This window comes from Musca autumnalis, unplaced genomic scaffold (genome assembly GCF_047663935.1).
Source record: "Musca autumnalis isolate F117 unplaced genomic scaffold, ASM4766393v1 scaffold_3, whole genome shotgun sequence".
NCBI classification, from domain to species: domain Eukaryota; kingdom Metazoa; phylum Arthropoda; class Insecta; order Diptera; family Muscidae; genus Musca; species Musca autumnalis.
The window spans coordinates 259,036,959-259,054,879 of record NW_027411866.1 but is presented as its reverse complement, the minus strand read 5'-3'; the positions used below and the strand labels follow the sequence as shown (position 1 = coordinate 259,054,879).

Here is a 17,921-nt window from a genome sequence, read left to right as displayed (position 1 = left end):
ATGGAATTAGACGGCGGTGTCATGGGTCTAGTTCCCTATGGTTTTCATAGTGATTCTGAAAGCTCTGATGATAAACTTCCTAAACGCAGAAAGACATTACATGCTGAAGATTCTACATGGTTTGCAGACAAAAACAAAAGATGCAGAAAGTTGGGGCAGAAATACTTGGGAAGACAAAAAAGGACACTATTTGGGATTACAATGTAGCTAAGAAACCACGTATATTAACGGAATTAATCATGAAATTTAATTGAAGGAAAAGGTCGTAAGGCAAAAGTACAAGGTCGTAAGTACAACGTGTCATGTTTTATATTAAATATTAGCCGAACCGGTCCACGTTGCTGGTCCTTGAAACAGTTTATGTTACCTTTTCTTATGTCAATTAAATTTTTTTGCATCGCAAATTAGTTGGGATATGCAAGTGAATATCAATAACAAGTTAGAACGTCCTTAAATTGGGCCAGGCCGAACTTGTTATACCCTCCACAATGTGGCTAACCTTCAAAATACCGAAATTCGAGAGGCACCGTTCTACGGGGCTATATGAAGGCGTGGACCTATATAGACAAATTTATGGGAGAAAGTTTTATACCCGAAACGAAGAATAAATACCAAATTTCAGCCATTTCGGAGGAATATTGAGGTCACAAAAATACAAAACTGTACAAAGAATAGGTCGTAAGTCCAAAGACAACCAATTATCTCCCAAACGCGACGGAATTTTATCAAACAAAGTACAGGTATTGAAACGGAATAAATAAACGAAAAATGCTGCCTTTACCACCATAATAAAATCTTTAATACAGAAAGCGCTTGAATGTTTTTTCTTCCTCCTGAAAAATTTATTGAGAGGGACTTACGACCTTTTCCGACGGAGCAGACGATATGTCTTGTAGAAATATTACGACGTTCACCACCATTTATAATTTAAATGCAAGCGTTTGATTTGAGAGATTACATCATGAGAAAGAATATATTTATTTACAAATACAGTCGAAATCGCTTATAATGTCGTCGTTTATAACGTCATATCGCTTATAGCGACGAAATCCAAAAGTCCCGAATTTCTGCCCTTTATATTCCACACAAATAAATATCGCTTATAACGTCATCGCTTATAACGTCATATCGGTTGTAACGTCGGTTTTTTGTGAAATATTTGAATTTTGCTATCGGTTATAGCGTCGAATCATACGAAGAATGAATTTTTCTCTCAATAATTTGTTGTATGTATATTTTTTCAAACTCAAACAACAACAAATTGCCAAACTTATGCACAACATGTTCAAAGATGGTGGCCTCAAGTCAATTACGCTTAAATTTTTGCCACCCATTGTCACATCTGTTTTACAACCCATGGTCCAAGGTGGAATAAAATCGCAATGCCGGATCGGTAAATATCCACTATCCAGGCAAGAATAGAAAAGGTTCAAAGTACGAAATTAAATGTGTTGGATGCCGTGTTATTGTTGTATGGGCGGGTTAATGGTCCTTTGAACGATTCTGAAGACATTTATCTTCGTTTTAATTTCTCCCAACACGTAGAAGATATCGCTTAATTAGTTGCCATCGATGACAAAGTTTTCACATCTGCCATATATAATGACGACATAATGTTGGAAGTTTTAGATGGAGGCAAGTTTAACGAAGAAATTGCGGATACTACAGAGACAGAATTTCAAATGCCGTCAGTGTCAGAGGCGTGTCTAGATGTAGAAACTCTTCAAAAATTGATTTACTTAGAAGATGTTACAAACAAAAATGTGTTTTGAAAACCCTTTCAAAATCTGAATTAAATTTAAAACTTATGTATGTCGGAATACAAAAGCACAAACTAAAATAATATGTATGTAATTAATAAAACAACGCATTTATACCCAAAAATCACTATACATAATATAATTTTACCTCTTTTAGAAATATCATTTATAACGACTATCGCTTATAGCGTCCGATTTTGGCCGGTCCCTTGACCGACGTTATAAGCGATTTCGACTGTACGCATATTAACGCAGGTAAAAAGCAAATATGTATCATTTTTATTTCTGATGAATATATGTAGTTGAATTTTCGAGGAACAATGCATGAGTGAGTGTGCAACTGAAATATTTTAACGAAGTTAAAAAACACAAAGCAACTGAAATTACGGAAGTCAGTCATACTTGTATGCTGAAACAAACGAAAATTTTTCATAACATTCGAAGCATCGTCCTATAGCACTGTGAAAAAACTGGATAAATGAATGTAATCGTTGGAGTGGAAAAAGTGCTTCACCAATTGGTTTGTATAAACCATGTTGGAGAATACTTTAGAAAAGATGGTATTTTAGATGAGAATATTCGCGCATTCAATTCATGTTCAATCTGCAAACGAAAACTTCAACTTTCAATTTGCTAAATCCAACTGCATAATTTTCTAGATCAAGAATATATCCAGTTTAGACTTTCCAGCGAATAGTTTTAGTATAAACTTTATATTTATGCTAAAAAACTAAAATATTTGCATTTTTCAATGCAACATTGTTTTAACTACAAATAATATTTGGAAAGATAAAACTATTTTCACTGAGAATTTTGTATGTACATTATGTATTGTATGCAATGTTTACATTGTGATCATGTTTACACAATCGATGATATGACAAAATTTAAAAAAAAAATCTTTTTTGGCCTTGGGAACTCTTTCTACAGTTAAAACAAAATAAATACCCTCTAAAAGTTTAAAATCATTGATAAATATTTAAAGTATCGGATTTGATGCAATGCCTTGACCGAGTGAGACTCCGATCAGTTGTAGCTATTTGTTGTATATTTTTCAAAAAACAATGATTTTGGTTTCGAGTCGTCATAGAAAAACCAGCCATAAGTTAATTGGGTTACAACAGTCGACAATCGGATTCACGTCGTATGTTCCTTCCATTAAGAAGACATTGTGCAAACCTAGATCTGTAGTTGTTCACTAATAATCCGGCAATGTTAACACAAAAGCAACAAACTCATAAAATTGTACACACACCATTTCAAACTCCATGCCAATCAAATTATTTGTCACAATAAATAATAACAAGTTAAATTGTTTCTTTAAAAACTAAATTTAGTTTTATTTTCTTTTTCATAAATCAAACTTTAAAACAGTTCTTCTTCTTTTTGTATGTGGTGTTTGATTTTATTAATCAAATCAAATAAAAACTAAAAATCACACAGATGTTTTTAACCTTGTTTTTGAGCGAGCTCACGGGCCTTGGCGCGTTCCAACTTGGCAATGCGAGCCAAACTCTTGGAGCCCAAGATACCACCACCCCAGTGTCTGCGGATTTCATCGTGGCGATCATTGTAGTTGGTCTTGATAGCTTCGACAATCTTGCCGAAGTTAGCCTTATCGTTGGCTTCAACATTGGTCAAGGCCAAAGCGGTGCACGTCTTGCGACGGACCAACATACCGAGGCGAGCTTTACCCTTAACAATGCAGTATGGGACACCCATCTTGCGGCACAAAGCAGGCAAGAACAATACCAACTGTAATAGAAAACAAAGGGAAAAGTTTATTAGTAAATTTCACAACAGAATATAAATAAACTAATAGCTAAGCATTTATTTTGTTGTTTAATCAGCATGTCAAGTTTCCACAATTCGAATGAATCTCGTAAGATTCAAACACTTCAGTTGAAGAAATTCAAGTTTAACATCATATGTAAACAACAAAAATTAGGCAGTGTTTACGACGCCAAAGCTATTGTTTATGTTATGGAATTAAGCCGGTTCTTACCTCAAGAGGATCAACATCATGAGCAATGACGACCAATTGGGCTTTCTTTTGTTCAACCAACTTGGTGACAGTGTTGGTACCGGAACGCACAAAAGTGGGCTTCTTCTTGGGTTGGACATCCTTGCCCTTAGCCTTGGCTTCGGCGATCTTCTTCAAGCGTTGCTTCTTAGCAATGGCTGATTCAGGGCGGTACTTCTCCAACAACTTGAACATCTTGACGGCGGTGGTCTTGTCAAGAGTTTGGCTGAATTGATGGATTGGTGGGGGAACCTTCAAACGCTTTTGCAAAACAGCCTTTTGGCGTTGGATACGGATGTACTTGGGCCATTTGACGAAGCGAGACAAATCTCTCTTGGGTTGAACATTTTGACCTATAACATAAAAACAAACACGTTTAGATATCTTGAAATGTTTTCATTTTTGTATTTAATAAAACTTACCGATGCCAAAGTTCTTGGGACGCTTCTCAAAAAGTTGATTGACGACTTTCTTGACAACAGGTTTCTTAACGGCCAAAGGAGCTGGGGCAACCTTCTTGGTCACTGGCTTCTTCTTTGGTCTGGGCTATAAAAACACAACAGTAAACAAACACTCTCGGTAAGTAAATCGGCTTTCCACACTTAATTCACTGGGCACCGTAATTATTTCTTCACAACATTTATTAAAAACTGTGGTGCACTGGGTAAACGTACCTTCTTAACAACCATGGTGATATTTTTATTCAAAGATGTTTATGAAAAAAGCAGATATTGGCGCGGGCCTAAATCGACCAGCCTTATTCTCTGCCTGTCAAAAAGGAAAGGAGTTGAGCCAACGGAAACGCTGCACATGTCAAAGAGATGTCAAAATAATCACACGAGCGACACCTGGCAGCAAAATAGGTTAGAAATACAACACTGTAAAAATAATGAACACAGCCACAAAGGTTGACGGGCGTATATACGCAGCGTAAAGTAAAGCTCTGTTCCAGAACTAAAAAGTTTTTACAATTTTTACCACTTTTACACATTTTCCGTTCCCTTACACAAAATTTATATGAAAATCGTTTACGAGTTTTACAACTTTTACGACTTTTACCACTCTATAAAGTACGGGAACAGGCCATAAGCTTTCATGAAATAAGGAATCTTATAGTACGTTTACATATAACCGGATTTAATAAACCCACTGGGATTCAAACGTCAATTCCATTTATGTCCAATAAATCCTCATAAAGAAGATAAACCCGGCTAAAATCTATAATATAAACAGGCTACTAAATTAATTTTTATTTTATTCGGAAACAAATTTACATCAATTCAAAGCCAAGGCATATTGAACATAGAGGTGTCACGTCAGCTTTTCGAATATGAAGTGTCAAATTCCTTTTTTTGTACTTCATACAACTATCGTCAACTCCAAGGCGAATTTAAGAAGGTCATCCAAAAGGCGAATTCTTTATTTGCTGTCAACATTTTTTGGGCGAAATATCCACAAAAGGTTAAAGAAAATGGTAAATTATAATTAAACTGATCGTGTGTACCCCGCTTTAGGGCTCTTTACATACGATTCGTTGAGTGCCGCGTTACAAAAACCACGTGAAAACTTCAAGAACAAATATGGCATCCATCACTTCAATGCTCAAAGCGTCACACAGCGGATTGTATGTGCCGAGGCCTTTATTGCCCCGGTACATACGGGGCATTTAGTTACGCGTTACAACAACCACATGAAAAATTCGAGAACAAACTTGGCACCACTTACACATTTTTCATGTTGTTGTTGTTTTTAACGCGCGACGCGACTCACACACGGCTGTAATGAGGCAAGTACATACGGTCCGTTGTGTGACGCGTTGCGAGTTAAAAACAACAACCACATGAAAAATGTTTAAGTGATGCCAAGTTTGTTTTTTAAGTTTTCATGTGGTTGTTGTAAAGTGACGCCCAACGCGCCGTACGTGCATCGGCCTTAAGCCCTAAACACATTCAACGTTTGAGTAAAGTTTTGTGTAATTTCTCGTAGATAAATAAAGGACAAAGTGCTGCCAAGTTTCAAATTTTCTTTATTCTTCTATCAGAAATGACAAAACACTTTATGTCTTGTTCATACTAAGGCTAATTCGCTCTCTATCCGTTGGTCGAATCCAAATTACGATATAATTACTTGATTTCCCATACTTAATTTCACGAACAACGATTTTTGGACATTGTTCAATTTAAATTACTCTCAGAACGATGATAAAATATGTCACATCTCTAACAAATGAGAGAATTTATCGAAATAAATTAAAGGGTTGTTTACACCATCTATCAATGTCGTATGAGATGTCAAATTTTCTACCTGCGAATGTTGTACACATAGTGTGACCACTATGAAAATTTTCATCTATCAAAATGATTTGGCAACTCATATGTACATTTTTCATTTAGGGAGCGCTCTATTTGATACGGCATTCTCGTATGTAAACATAAATTTATCAGCTGTTTTCTGGCATTCTTAAAAAGAAAAACAAAATCTTTTAAAAAAGAAAATGGAAAGTTATGTATATTAAAATATTTAGAAAAGTAAATAAAGGGTGTTTATAATGTTATTTTCAGATCGATTGGTAGAAAGAAGCAGTCTTGGAAATGATTGCTTTGTGGCAAAAACATGAATGCCTCTATAACCCCAAACCTATTCTACCACAACAAACATGATAGATATTCGTTTTCCTTCAACTAAAATTAAAATTTGACCAAATTTGCAACTCAACAATAAATGTAAACAATGACAAAAACAGCTGTTTTTGTATTTATAGGTTATGTCATATGAAAATAACACTTGTAGGTTTGAACGCACAAATTGAAAGTTGTATGGATGACGTCAATTTTGACAAACATAGAGAATGTCGAATGGATGAAAGAAATGACAGCTCATATGACATTGATATATGGTGTAAACAGCCCTTAAGACAGGAAAAATACAAAATTTAAAAATTTATTAAAAACCCAAACATTTTTAGAAAAACTGCAAAACGTGAATGTGAAGTAGGCGTTTAACGACTAGTATATACTCAAATCATAGCAAATTTTGTCTTCTCTTTCATTGCAGTTGCATTTCTTGTCCATCGTTTCAAATTCGCGTATAATCTAGAAACAAAAATCTAATGACTGCCAGAAAGTCTGTATTGTTTGGTTTACATTCGGCATCGTTTCGTGATTTCGCGTGAAATCAAGCAAAATTTACCATGATTTCGCATACAAAAACGAAATCATCACATTTCGTGATTTCAGCGAAATCAACATTGAAATCACAGTACTAATGATATGCAACCAAAAGTTGCAACACTTTTCACGTATCACAATAAACAAGGTAGATGGTCAATTGCGGCAACAAAAAAAAAAAAAAAAAAATATCATTAAAATATGTAAACAATGTGAAAAACTTATTTAGTTACTTGTTACAATGATATTTTCCATTGTGTTCCCGTACTTTTTTAACGGTAATGTTAGAATTGTCAAACATTGTTTTCCCATACAAATTTCTTAAAAAATATGGGAACGGAAAATGACGGAAATTGCAAAAACTCCAACAGAAATGTCAGAATTAAAGTATCAGCTATCATATTCAGATGCCAATACACATGCTGCTAGGTTCTACTATGCCAAATTTGTGTGGAAGAAAACAGGAGAAGATGGTGTTTGTTATTCAGCGCAATTTTCATTTAAAGAGAAGTGCAAGACTTGCCAGATTTCGGAGTACGGGAACGCATTTGTAGCACTAGACGGGAAAACTACGGCAAGTAGTAATATTTTACACGTTCTGAACACAACCAAAATTTATTATGATGTCTCAACGATAAAAATCATTTTTTATTTTTTCATTTGTTAGTATTATACACAATTAATACGATATACAGATAATTTTACGATAATTTTCGAAATAAAGCAGTAAAGTTCTATATTGTCGCATTTTTTGATGACTAATTCAATTTACAACAGCTTGTTTTGAAAATTCATGTTCGATCAGCTGCGCATATGCATCTACCTTGATAGTTGTGATGTGTTTGAATTCAACAAAAAATAAGTATAAACACCGGGGTGTATTTCAGGATTTCGTGAAATCCAGTGGATTTTTGAGCGTAAGTGTAAACATGGCATTAGTTTCTTACAATTGGTCTGTTCCTTTACTTCTGAAAATGGTAAAACCGGCAAAAGTAGTAAAAGTTGAAAACTGCTCCCATATGAATTGTATTGTGTCTGAAGTAAAGGAACGCTTTTCGAGCAAAAAGTTGTAAAACTTGAAGATTCTTGAACGTAAAGGAACAGGGCTAATATTAATATTTCACTGTGTTCCTGTAATTTTTTCATGGTAAAATTAGCAAAAGAGCGATATGTCACAATAAAAATAAACAGAAAAATTGCAGAAATTGCCAAAACTCTAGCAGAAATGTATAATCAACGTATCAGGCAATCAGATGCCAGCAAACAAGCTGATAGTATATACTCGGCCAAATTTGTATAGCAGAAAATGTTATTCTGCTCCATTTTTGTTTAAAGAGAAGTGCGAGTTTAGCACGGGAACGCGTTTCTTGCTCAAAAAGGAAACAATTATGCATGTCGTACTATTTAGGAAGTTCTGGAACACAACTTTATCAATCAAAATTTCTAATTATGGTGCTTCAACGACGAAAAATGTTTTATTTGAACATTTGTTAGTATTATACACAGTAATTATGATATATGTTAATATACACAACTTTACAATTATGTTCGAAATAATGCAGTAAATTTGCGTATTGTCGTATATTTTTATCGACAAATTAAATTTGCAAAAACTTGTTTTGAAAATTCATGTGCAATCAGCTGCACATGTGCATCTACCTTGATTATTGTGATATGTTTGAAATCAACAAAAAATAAGTGTAAACAACGGGGTGTATTTCAGGATTTCCTGAAATACAGTGGATTTCGGAGCATAAGTATAAACCAGCTATGTAACAAAAAGATATTTTGAAAATAGAAAAATTAAAAAATTTCCTGAAAACACCAAAATTGTGAAAAAATGAACGAAAATAATATTTGCTCTGGTCCAGAACCTGCAAGAAGCTAAAATTTTTTACTACGATAACATTTTTTCCTTTATGTTATCGGAAAAAATATTAAAAATTAGTAAATTCTTGCAGTACTGGAACAAACCACATGTTGTTATGAATTGTGTACCATGTCGTATGAACGGGTTAATTCGGGTACATAATTATGAGAGCGAACGACGTGGTTCAAGTGCTGGTATGTACATGGCATTAGCTGTGTTCCTTTACTTACCTGAGGTTACCATTTCTACCATTTGTTACCATTTTTAACCTGCAAAGCGTTCCTTAACCCCGAAAAGTGGCAAAACTGGAAACAATTTTTAAGAGAGTGAGAGTGGAGAGAGAGCGAAATTGACTTTCTCTTCTACCACAGGCTACCAGCAAAATTTCTGCAGGTAAAAAATGGCAGAACTGATTTTTCGACTTTTATTTGACGATTAACGACGAAACTGGACGAAAAACAGAAGAAGAAGTCGAACGCTGACAAAACTAACTCTTATGTCACACACTGAAACTTTCATACGAAACTTTCCCATTATTTTGGCGTTCTTAGTTCGAGTTCCCCATTACAGTAATTTCATAAAATTACTTTTGTATGGAACTCGATCTATGAACGCCAAAATAATGGGAAAGTTTCGTATGAAAGTTTTAGCGTGTAACATAAGAGTAAATTAAAAACTGTGAAATAAAAGACGAAAATTGATTTTTTTATGTTTCTTCTTGGCATTGCTACGAGATCTACAATTTTTCCGTTCCTTTACTTTTCTGGTAAAAATGTTCATGAGAGAGCAATTTTGAGCAATTTTTACACTTTTCTCTTTTACCACCCTTACCATTAAAAAAGTGAAGGAACAAAGCTATTATTTAAACGTTGGATGTGTTTTCAGCTGTGGCTCTGTTCCTTTACGTGCAAGAATCTTCAAGTTTTGCCACTTTTTACTCGAAAAGCGTTCCTTTACTTCTGACACCATACAATTCATACGTGAATTGCTACTTTTGCCGGTTTTACCATTTTCAAAAGTAAAGGAACATACCATGTATGTATTTGGCCCATTATAACCCAGCAAAAAGTTTGGAAGTAGTGCAATGCAGAGTTATGATTTCAATACATCTTTCGATGCAGTCCACACGGAGTTATGAAAAATGCACTCCGCTCGATACATTTTAGAAGCACTCGCTTATAGATCCCTAGCCAAGAAAGCCAATTTTTTGATCCCTACAGTCGCAGTCTTCAAATATGTCAATATTATAAGATAGGAAATGTCAATTGTGAAAAATTAACGGTAGAGGGAGTTAACCTCTGTTGCTACGATATCATAGCAACATTCTGTTAAACGAAAACTGTTACTCATTGGAATATTGACAAGAAAAACATTAAAACTCAAATTTTACGGCGTTGACTTTTGTTTTTTTATTAAATAAAAAATAGTGAAGAAACAAATTTTAGCCACAAAACACAACGTTTATGTTTTCTGTCGCGAGAAATGGGAATCAAAAACGATTGGCATTGCTGTTATCAATTCCAGTGAGTTGTGTAGCCATCTGTAACCAAAATGTGGAACTATTAGCATATGTTTTTGGAAAATGCATTTCTTTTAGTCTTACTTCTCTACGTTTTTGCAGTATATTTTTCTGAAAAAATTATAATAATTAGTTAAAAAAAATAAAGAAATACAAACTAAAGTTATGAACATTGCTGTAATTCACGAGACGCAAATTATTTTTGAAGTGGAGTTGGAGTTTTTTGGAACTCTGAACTGAAGTAGGAGGAAAAATGAAAAACCATTTGGATGATGAAGCAATATCAATTTCGATGTATTAAAAAGCAGAGTAGAGGAAGTAAACTTAAGCATAGTACACACGGTCCAACAAAACTGACAGTCATCGAGGTCTATTTCGTTAATATCAAAGTCTAGCTGAATAATTACTTTCCTAATCACTAAATTATACCATAAATGTTGTATTTCAATCATTTTTAGCTAACAAAAAGTTTTTATTTGCCAGAAAATTGCCGTTAAAGTACGTTGACTGTCAGTTTTGTTGGACCGTGTGTACTATGCTTTAGCTACGATCAAATTTAATGAAGAGTTTTTATAATTTGTGTTAATCTAATAAAGTTAATATTTTTGTTTTACACGAACAAGCAATGTATTTTATTTATTTTGGGATATTTGCAATGGCTTGCATTTTATAAATCTTTAGACTGCATTTAAATTCAATCCTAAACACTACATCAAAGGCTGTGATTTGGATCGAAAATGGAGTGCATCCTAGCTGTGTGCCGTGGAAGCAAAATGGAGTACATCCTAGCTGCGCGGTCTCTTGTAAAATTCATTGGTGAATTCATAGGAAAAGATGTACTCCAGCGGCAATTGTTCTAGTGATTTAACTGCATCCGCGGATGCAAATTTTTTGCTGGGAAACATTCTTTAACATTGGCACCACTTTTTCCTATTAAAAATCGATATTTAATCGGAAAAATCTTTTTCGTGTGGCAACACAACACAGATACAGGTAGTACTCTTGAAGCAATCCGGCAACGTAGTTTCGGTGATCGTGGTTTGTGTGCGTAGAAGAATTGTAATTTTTCAATTAAATAAATTAGCTGGAATAAATAATAAAAGAGTTCATAGTTCAGTGTTGTGTGAAAATGCATTTGAACGACGATAAAGTGAAAGACGCATTCAAATCATAAGATGCAATTCTTCAGCTCCATTTTTTTCATTTCTTTTACATTTTGTTTACTTCTGCATTCTCTGATCGAAATTCGTCGTATTGTCGTTGTTGTTGTTGGTGGAGCTTCTGAGTAGATTGTCCGATATATAATAAAACACAGAAGAAGATACAGGGAAATAACGATAGAGAGTGTGAGGATACCAAATCAAAGTAGAAGAGGGTGAGTGAGTGTATGCATTTGTGTGGGATATGAAAATTACTGACAACATTCATCTTTGTCTATTTCAAATAAGGAAGAAATACAAATAAATCAGATCATTATGACATAGAAAACGGGAACTCGGCGAATGTGTTTGAAAGACTTCGTCATCACCAGTAGTCGCAAAATCAATTGGGGCTACGATTACGATGGCGCATCATAACAGTGGCGGAGGTGGTGGCGGTGCAAATACGGTGGCTGCAAATACCCATGCTGTTGTAGTGTGGGAGTATGAATCTCGTGGTGGAAAGTGGTTGCCATATACACCGGCAGTGTCACAACATTTGGAACGTGCGCATGCGAAAAAATTAACACGAGTTCTGCTTAGTGATGCCGATCCGGAATTGGATAAGTTTTATGTTAATGTAAGAACAATGACACAGGAAAATGAGGAGGGCTCTGGTCGCTCCACGGTAGGTGTAAGGCGAATGTTTTACACACCAAGCTCACCTGCTGGCAAGGGCACAAAATGGGAATGGGCTGGTTCTGTTTCGGGTGATTGGCATCCATATAATATGGAGGTACAGTGCATTATTGAAGATGCCTGGTCAAAGGTATGTAATGAATTATGGTGTGAGAGACTTTATATTTACATTCTAAATTACACTTTTTTGTATAGGGCGAACAAACGCTTGATCTCTGTGGAACATCAAGTCTACCATACACCATAAACTTTTGCAACTTGACACAAACACGGCAACCAAGTGGTCCAATAAGAAGTATACGTCGTACACAACAAGCACCGTATCCTTTAGTAAAGCTTACAGCCCAACAAGCACAGCAGCTAAATCGTAAGTTATTTATAAACAAAATACAAAGTTTTTATTTAATAGGCTTAAAGGTGAAGAGCACCGCATATAAAAAATGTTTGCCACTTTAAAAATCGAATGTTAGAGGGAAATGAGCTAAGATCATAATATATTTGTGATGTTTTTAAATCGCACATTACACATTTTTTGAAATGCATTTTCAATTTCTGCTATGTATAGCATACTTTGGGTAATTATTCGTTTAATATTGAATAAAATTAAAATCGTTTCTTGATTTTATCGACCTTTCGAATTTATTAATAAATACTCGTTTTTGTTCTAGCTTGAGGTTTCAATAATAAAATTAAAATCACAAAAGAGACTGAGGAGTTTTAAGACATAATTTTCACATTAAAAGATAATGCTAAGAAGGTCCTCCTTGAAATTTAATTATAACTTTTAACTTCAAGTTAACTGGAACGCTATAAATAGGTTCTAAAAATCCAATCAGTGTCAGGTATAATGTCAGATACATTTCATTTTCATATGTACATAACTAAAATTACTGCCCAACATACCAAATAAGCTTGAGAATTATATTATAATAAGCTTACCAACATAAGCCTTAAGCTTAAAAAAGACTTGAGAAATTTGTTGTTAAAAGCTTATGTCATAATTGTAGAAAAATCGAAACGGAACCCTTGTTTATAAGCTTACTCTTGTAATTGTAGAACAAGCTTATGCGATTAATATTATCTTAAGCTTACCCTTGTAATAGTAAAACAATCTTACATATATTTTTTTAAATTTTTATTAAAATTTCATAAATTTAGTTCAAATTTTGAGATTTATAAATTAACAAAATGTGTAGTATATTTTATCATTTTTTTAATTTTAATTAAGTTGAATAGTGATTTAAGTTTTCACTCTATGGTATAATTAAAATAGTTATATTTACAGTTACGATTTTTGGTTTTATTATTGTTTCGCATCTTTATACGATTTTTCGCGAACCGTCTTGAATGAATGTGTGAGTTGCGGCATCTATGAAAATTAGAAATTTAATGATAATTTGTTCAGTTAATTTTGCAAATTAAACTTACTTTATATAGCGTTTCTTGTGCAATATTTGTGCGTCTTGCACTCTGTATGCACGGTTTCCATTCTCAGGTCGGGCAAAAACATCATACTTTCCAACGGTGGCAAAATATCCCTCAGCGTAATGTAGACGACATTTCCGGATCAACCATTAAAAACACAGTAAAACACGCCGTTCGGAATCGGCGATAACAAGTATGTCATTAAGCCCATATTGGCGGCATTCACTCATTAATATGAAAGAAATCTTCATTGTCCCTTAGAAAATGGGGTTGGGAACATATGTATGAATTTCAAATTTATAATTATTCGTAGTTTCGTCACTTACACTATTTTCGCATTCACTTCTAGTTTCATCAAAAACGCTATTTACATCACCAATCCTGAAAACTTCTTCAGATTCATATTTTTTATGATTCAAAAGTTTAATGACTTTTTGCCTCTTAACACTGTTTTATATTATGTAGGCATCGATAATTATATTTTAGCACAACACGGATATAATAATTTATTTCACGCAACGCGGATATACATTTAATCACATAAAAACTAAGAAATCGATGTAAAATACAAAAAAAATTCTACGAAAACTAATTTATCAACAAAAGTCAGGCAGACTTTAGAAAAGTTTATGCCAGTAATAGTTTTACAAGCATTGTTACAAATTGATTGTGAATTTTCTATTTTTATAATATTATTCTCAAGTCCTATTACTTTTTATTTTTATTTGGTATGTTGGGTGGTATCGAAATACGTCAGGTTTTTTTATGTGAATATTAGTTGCATGGTACAAATACCATGATTAGTTGCTTAACATAATGATGTTATAATTAATTAAATTAATTTTGAAAATTGGATTCAATTGGAATTTTTAAATGTATTCTTTGTGGAAAATCGGTTTTTAAGATTGATTGTATTACAAAATATCTCTTTTTTCTTATTTTAATCTAATTCCAACCCTTATTTGCTTTTCCTTGTAGCTCCCTCAAATTATATGGATTATGGACCGAAACGAAATAACACTTTACCGAAATTATCCGCTAAATCTCATTGTGTTGAGAATAAACACCAGATACAACATACACATCGCTTAGCATCGAATGGAGTTTTTTCGATGCCTTCCACGAGTGGAAGTCGTCAACAACACGGCCTTCCATTGTCCTCGTCGTCTCATCAACCACCACCAACCACACAATCACAACAATCTCTACCGCATGGCTCACGTAAAACAGGAAAACGTAATGGCGAACTTTCAACAGCGAATCTCAGGCAAATTTTGAATAATCTCAATATATTTGGAAGCAGTAGCTCTAAGCAACAATCGTCATCTTCCCACAATCATGGTATTTTAGGCTCGTCATCCTCATCTGTTAGTAGTAGCCAAACATCGGGCAATCACTTGCAGCCCTTTGCGCATTCCAATAACGTTTTGACTTCTTCAATGAGTAGTCATCACAGTCGTTGTTCGGAAGGTTCTCTGCAGTCGAAGCACAGCAATCGCATGAGTATGCATCGTTCTCGGTCACGTACACGAGCCTCCGATACCGATACAAATAGCATGAAATCCCATCGCAGACCTAGTGTGGACACAGTTTCCACTTATTTGAGTCATGAAAGTAAGGAAAGTCTGCGTAGTCGTAATTTTGCCATATCTGTTAATGACCTGTTGGACTGTTCATTGGGTAGTGATGAGGTCTTTGTACCCTCACTTTCTCAATCGGCATCAATGCAATCAGCGGCTGGATCATTGATAAATGAGAGGGCGCCTGCGCCTCCACCCATACCTTCAGCAGGTTCGGTGTGTGGTTCTGTGGCGGCGTCTGGTACGTCGTCGATTATTTCTCATTCGTCTGCATCGCAACAACAACCCATTGCCGGTTCGATTGTTGGTGTAGATCCTGCGAGTGATATGATCTCACGTTTTGTCAAAGTAGTTGATCCGCCACAGTGGCCGAATGCTCAGCCCTGCCCCATGTGTATGGAGGAATTGGTGCATAATGCGCAAAATCCAGCCATTGCCCTTAGTCGGTGTCAACATCTAATGCATTTACAGTGTCTCAATGGCATGATAATTGCCCAGCAAAATGAAATGAATAAGGTATGTAAAAGTCAACTTGTTTGATAAAATAATTGTCATTAATCACATTTGTTTCCTTTAGAATCTCTTTATTGAATGTCCTGTATGCGGTATTGTATACGGTGAAAAAATTGGCAATCAACCCAATGGTACCATGTCTTGGAGTATACTGAGTAAAAGTCTTCCTGGCCATGAGGGTCAAAATACAATTCAAATTGTGTATGAGTAAGTTATCGAATCCTTTCAATAACAAATGTGATTTACTAAACATTTTTTTTTAATTTACAGCATTGCTTCGGGAATACAAAGCTCTGAGCATCCACATCCGGGTAGAGCTTTCTTTGCCGTGGGATTTCCTCGTGTCTGCTATTTGCCAGACTGTCCATTGGGTCGTAAAGTGCTGAGATTTCTAAAGATTGCATTCGATCGACGTCTCTTGTTCTCGATAGGTCGCTCAGTGACAACAGGACGTGAGGATGTTGTCATTTGGAATAGCGTCGATCATAAAACACAGTTCAATATGTTCCCAGATCCAACATATTTGCAACGTTGCATGCAACAATTAGTACATTTAGGTGTTACAGACTAATCACCAGTACGTTTCTTGCGCTTAACAGCATTTTCATTTAGAATTAAAACAAACAACCATTTAAGTGCAATTAATCGTATAAACAACATTTGCGCAAGCTTCCATCAGTTTGAGAGACTCAAACTTTAAATTGAACTGACTATTTCGTTTACATTATCTTTCCAAACGCACACACAACACTAGTTAGCCAGTACGCAATTATAGAAATTTCCATCTAGATTTGGATATGGCATGGATTGTTATTATAGTGATTGGCTATTTATTTTGGACAGTATTTTTAATTATAATTCAGATATCCAATGATTGGGAAACAATATTCCTATGCATATAAAACAATTCACGTCAAAGCTTTTTGCTATTAAAACAAAACGTTCTTGTATCCAGCACAAAAATATACTGTGTAATACGGTGCGATATACACATTAGACAACAATAGGAGACTAAAGTGTTTAGAATATTTAAATATTACTACAACAAAAACATGCTTTAAATAATTTGCTATTTAGGCAATTATATTACATACTATATTTCGTATATTGAAAAAATAAAACTATATTTTTATAGTTTTAGTTTACACACACACACACTTTGTCTTTTATTGTGATTTATAATGTTCTTCCATATTTTTAAAAGACTATGTCATTTTTACATAAATACTATTTACGAATCATATTTTAATGTTTTATTATTTAACTTTATATTTTTATAGTGCTAAGAAAGCTATATATACATTAATACATACATAAACATGATCAGTTTGCAAGAGTTTGTATTTGTAAGGACATCATGCATTTTTACTACTCATTGAGTATTATTATGTATTTTATTATACACTCCATATACATACATATACAGTTATATAAAAACAAATGTAGTTTGTACTATAATTGTTTTACGCAGTTTTATTACTAGAGTTTAGATGTAACGTAGAGAGAAAGAGATTATGTATTTTTATCCACTTGGTTCAAAGTGGAACGAACTGTATAAATGCCATTTGTTTCACATGAGTGTTTTTAAACATTTTTAAAACCAATTTACAATATTTTATTTGACAAATAAATATATTCCATAGTTTTAAATGAATTTTCATGTTTTTAATTTAAAAATGCCCCTCTCGAGACAGTAGACTCTTGATCTAGAATAATTTCTAGAGTCAGGAATGCTGCGATTTGTTTGGTTTGAGTCTACAGAGAACGTGGAGACAATAAGCGGATTGTGTGGTATTGTCCAAATCTACTTGCACAAATTCCATAGTCGTTGGTATGTGTCCAAACATTACTTTGCTAGTCTTTACACGAATATGAGAATTAGGCTTTCCACTCCAATATTTGTCATTTCATCCAAAAACATTTAAAACAAGTAAAAAAGTATCAGTCGGCTTTGCCGACAGAGATATACCCTCAGCCTGTGCAAATTGAAACACTTTTTTTCACAAAAAACTTATGTATTTAGGGGGTTTCAAAATTTTGGTCTCGTATGAACCGACAGAAATGTTGATTAGGATTAAAGTTCAAAAATTTTGCTGAAAAGGTACTTAAAGGAATGGACCGACATAGACCATGGGGGTGCCATAGGGGGTTTATACACCCTTCTGGCTGTTTTCTCAAGAAGTATGGACTTGCCCCTGAAACAACTTTTACCATCGTAATTGAGGC

General features: G+C 34.3%; 2 protein-coding genes and 1 long non-coding RNA gene across 4 annotated transcripts; 1 reads left to right on the top strand and 2 right to left on the bottom strand.

The window, feature by feature from the left end:
- Window positions 1–3,072: 3,072 nt before the first annotated feature.
- On the bottom strand, window positions 3,073–4,598 carry RpL7A (ribosomal protein L7A). The gene is made up of 4 exons (XM_073978140.1): window positions 4,458–4,598; window positions 4,206–4,329; window positions 3,766–4,136; window positions 3,073–3,515 (listed from the first exon to the last, which is right to left on the bottom strand). Exons 1-4 carry the CDS (start codon window positions 4,470–4,472, stop codon window positions 3,210–3,212), a joined length of 816 nt encoding a protein of 271 aa, XP_073834241.1. The 5' UTR covers window positions 4,473–4,598; the 3' UTR covers window positions 3,073–3,209.
- Window positions 4,599–11,288: 6,690 nt separating this feature from the next.
- Window positions 11,289–17,349, top strand: dx (deltex E3 ubiquitin ligase). Of its 2 annotated transcripts, none has more exons than XM_073978139.1 (6): window positions 11,289–11,714; window positions 11,792–12,307; window positions 12,373–12,544; window positions 14,581–15,698; window positions 15,760–15,902; window positions 15,966–17,349. In XM_073978139.1, the coding sequence occupies exons 2-6, from the start codon at window positions 11,903–11,905 to the stop codon at window positions 16,264–16,266; spliced, it is 2,139 nt and encodes a 712-aa protein (XP_073834240.1). In that variant the 5' UTR covers window positions 11,289–11,714; window positions 11,792–11,902; the 3' UTR covers window positions 16,267–17,349. The 2 variants fall into 2 exon arrangements, with proteins under 2 accessions (XP_073834240.1, XP_073834239.1); XM_073978138.1 differs by having other exon boundaries at window positions 11,302–11,714; window positions 11,788–12,307.
- Window positions 13,388–14,047, bottom strand: LOC141399432 (uncharacterized). The gene is made up of 3 exons (XR_012411842.1): window positions 13,929–14,047; window positions 13,606–13,858; window positions 13,388–13,546 (listed from the first exon to the last, which is right to left on the bottom strand). It is a non-coding gene; the product is annotated as an uncharacterized lncRNA (long non-coding RNA).
- Window positions 17,350–17,921: the final 572 nt, after the last annotated feature.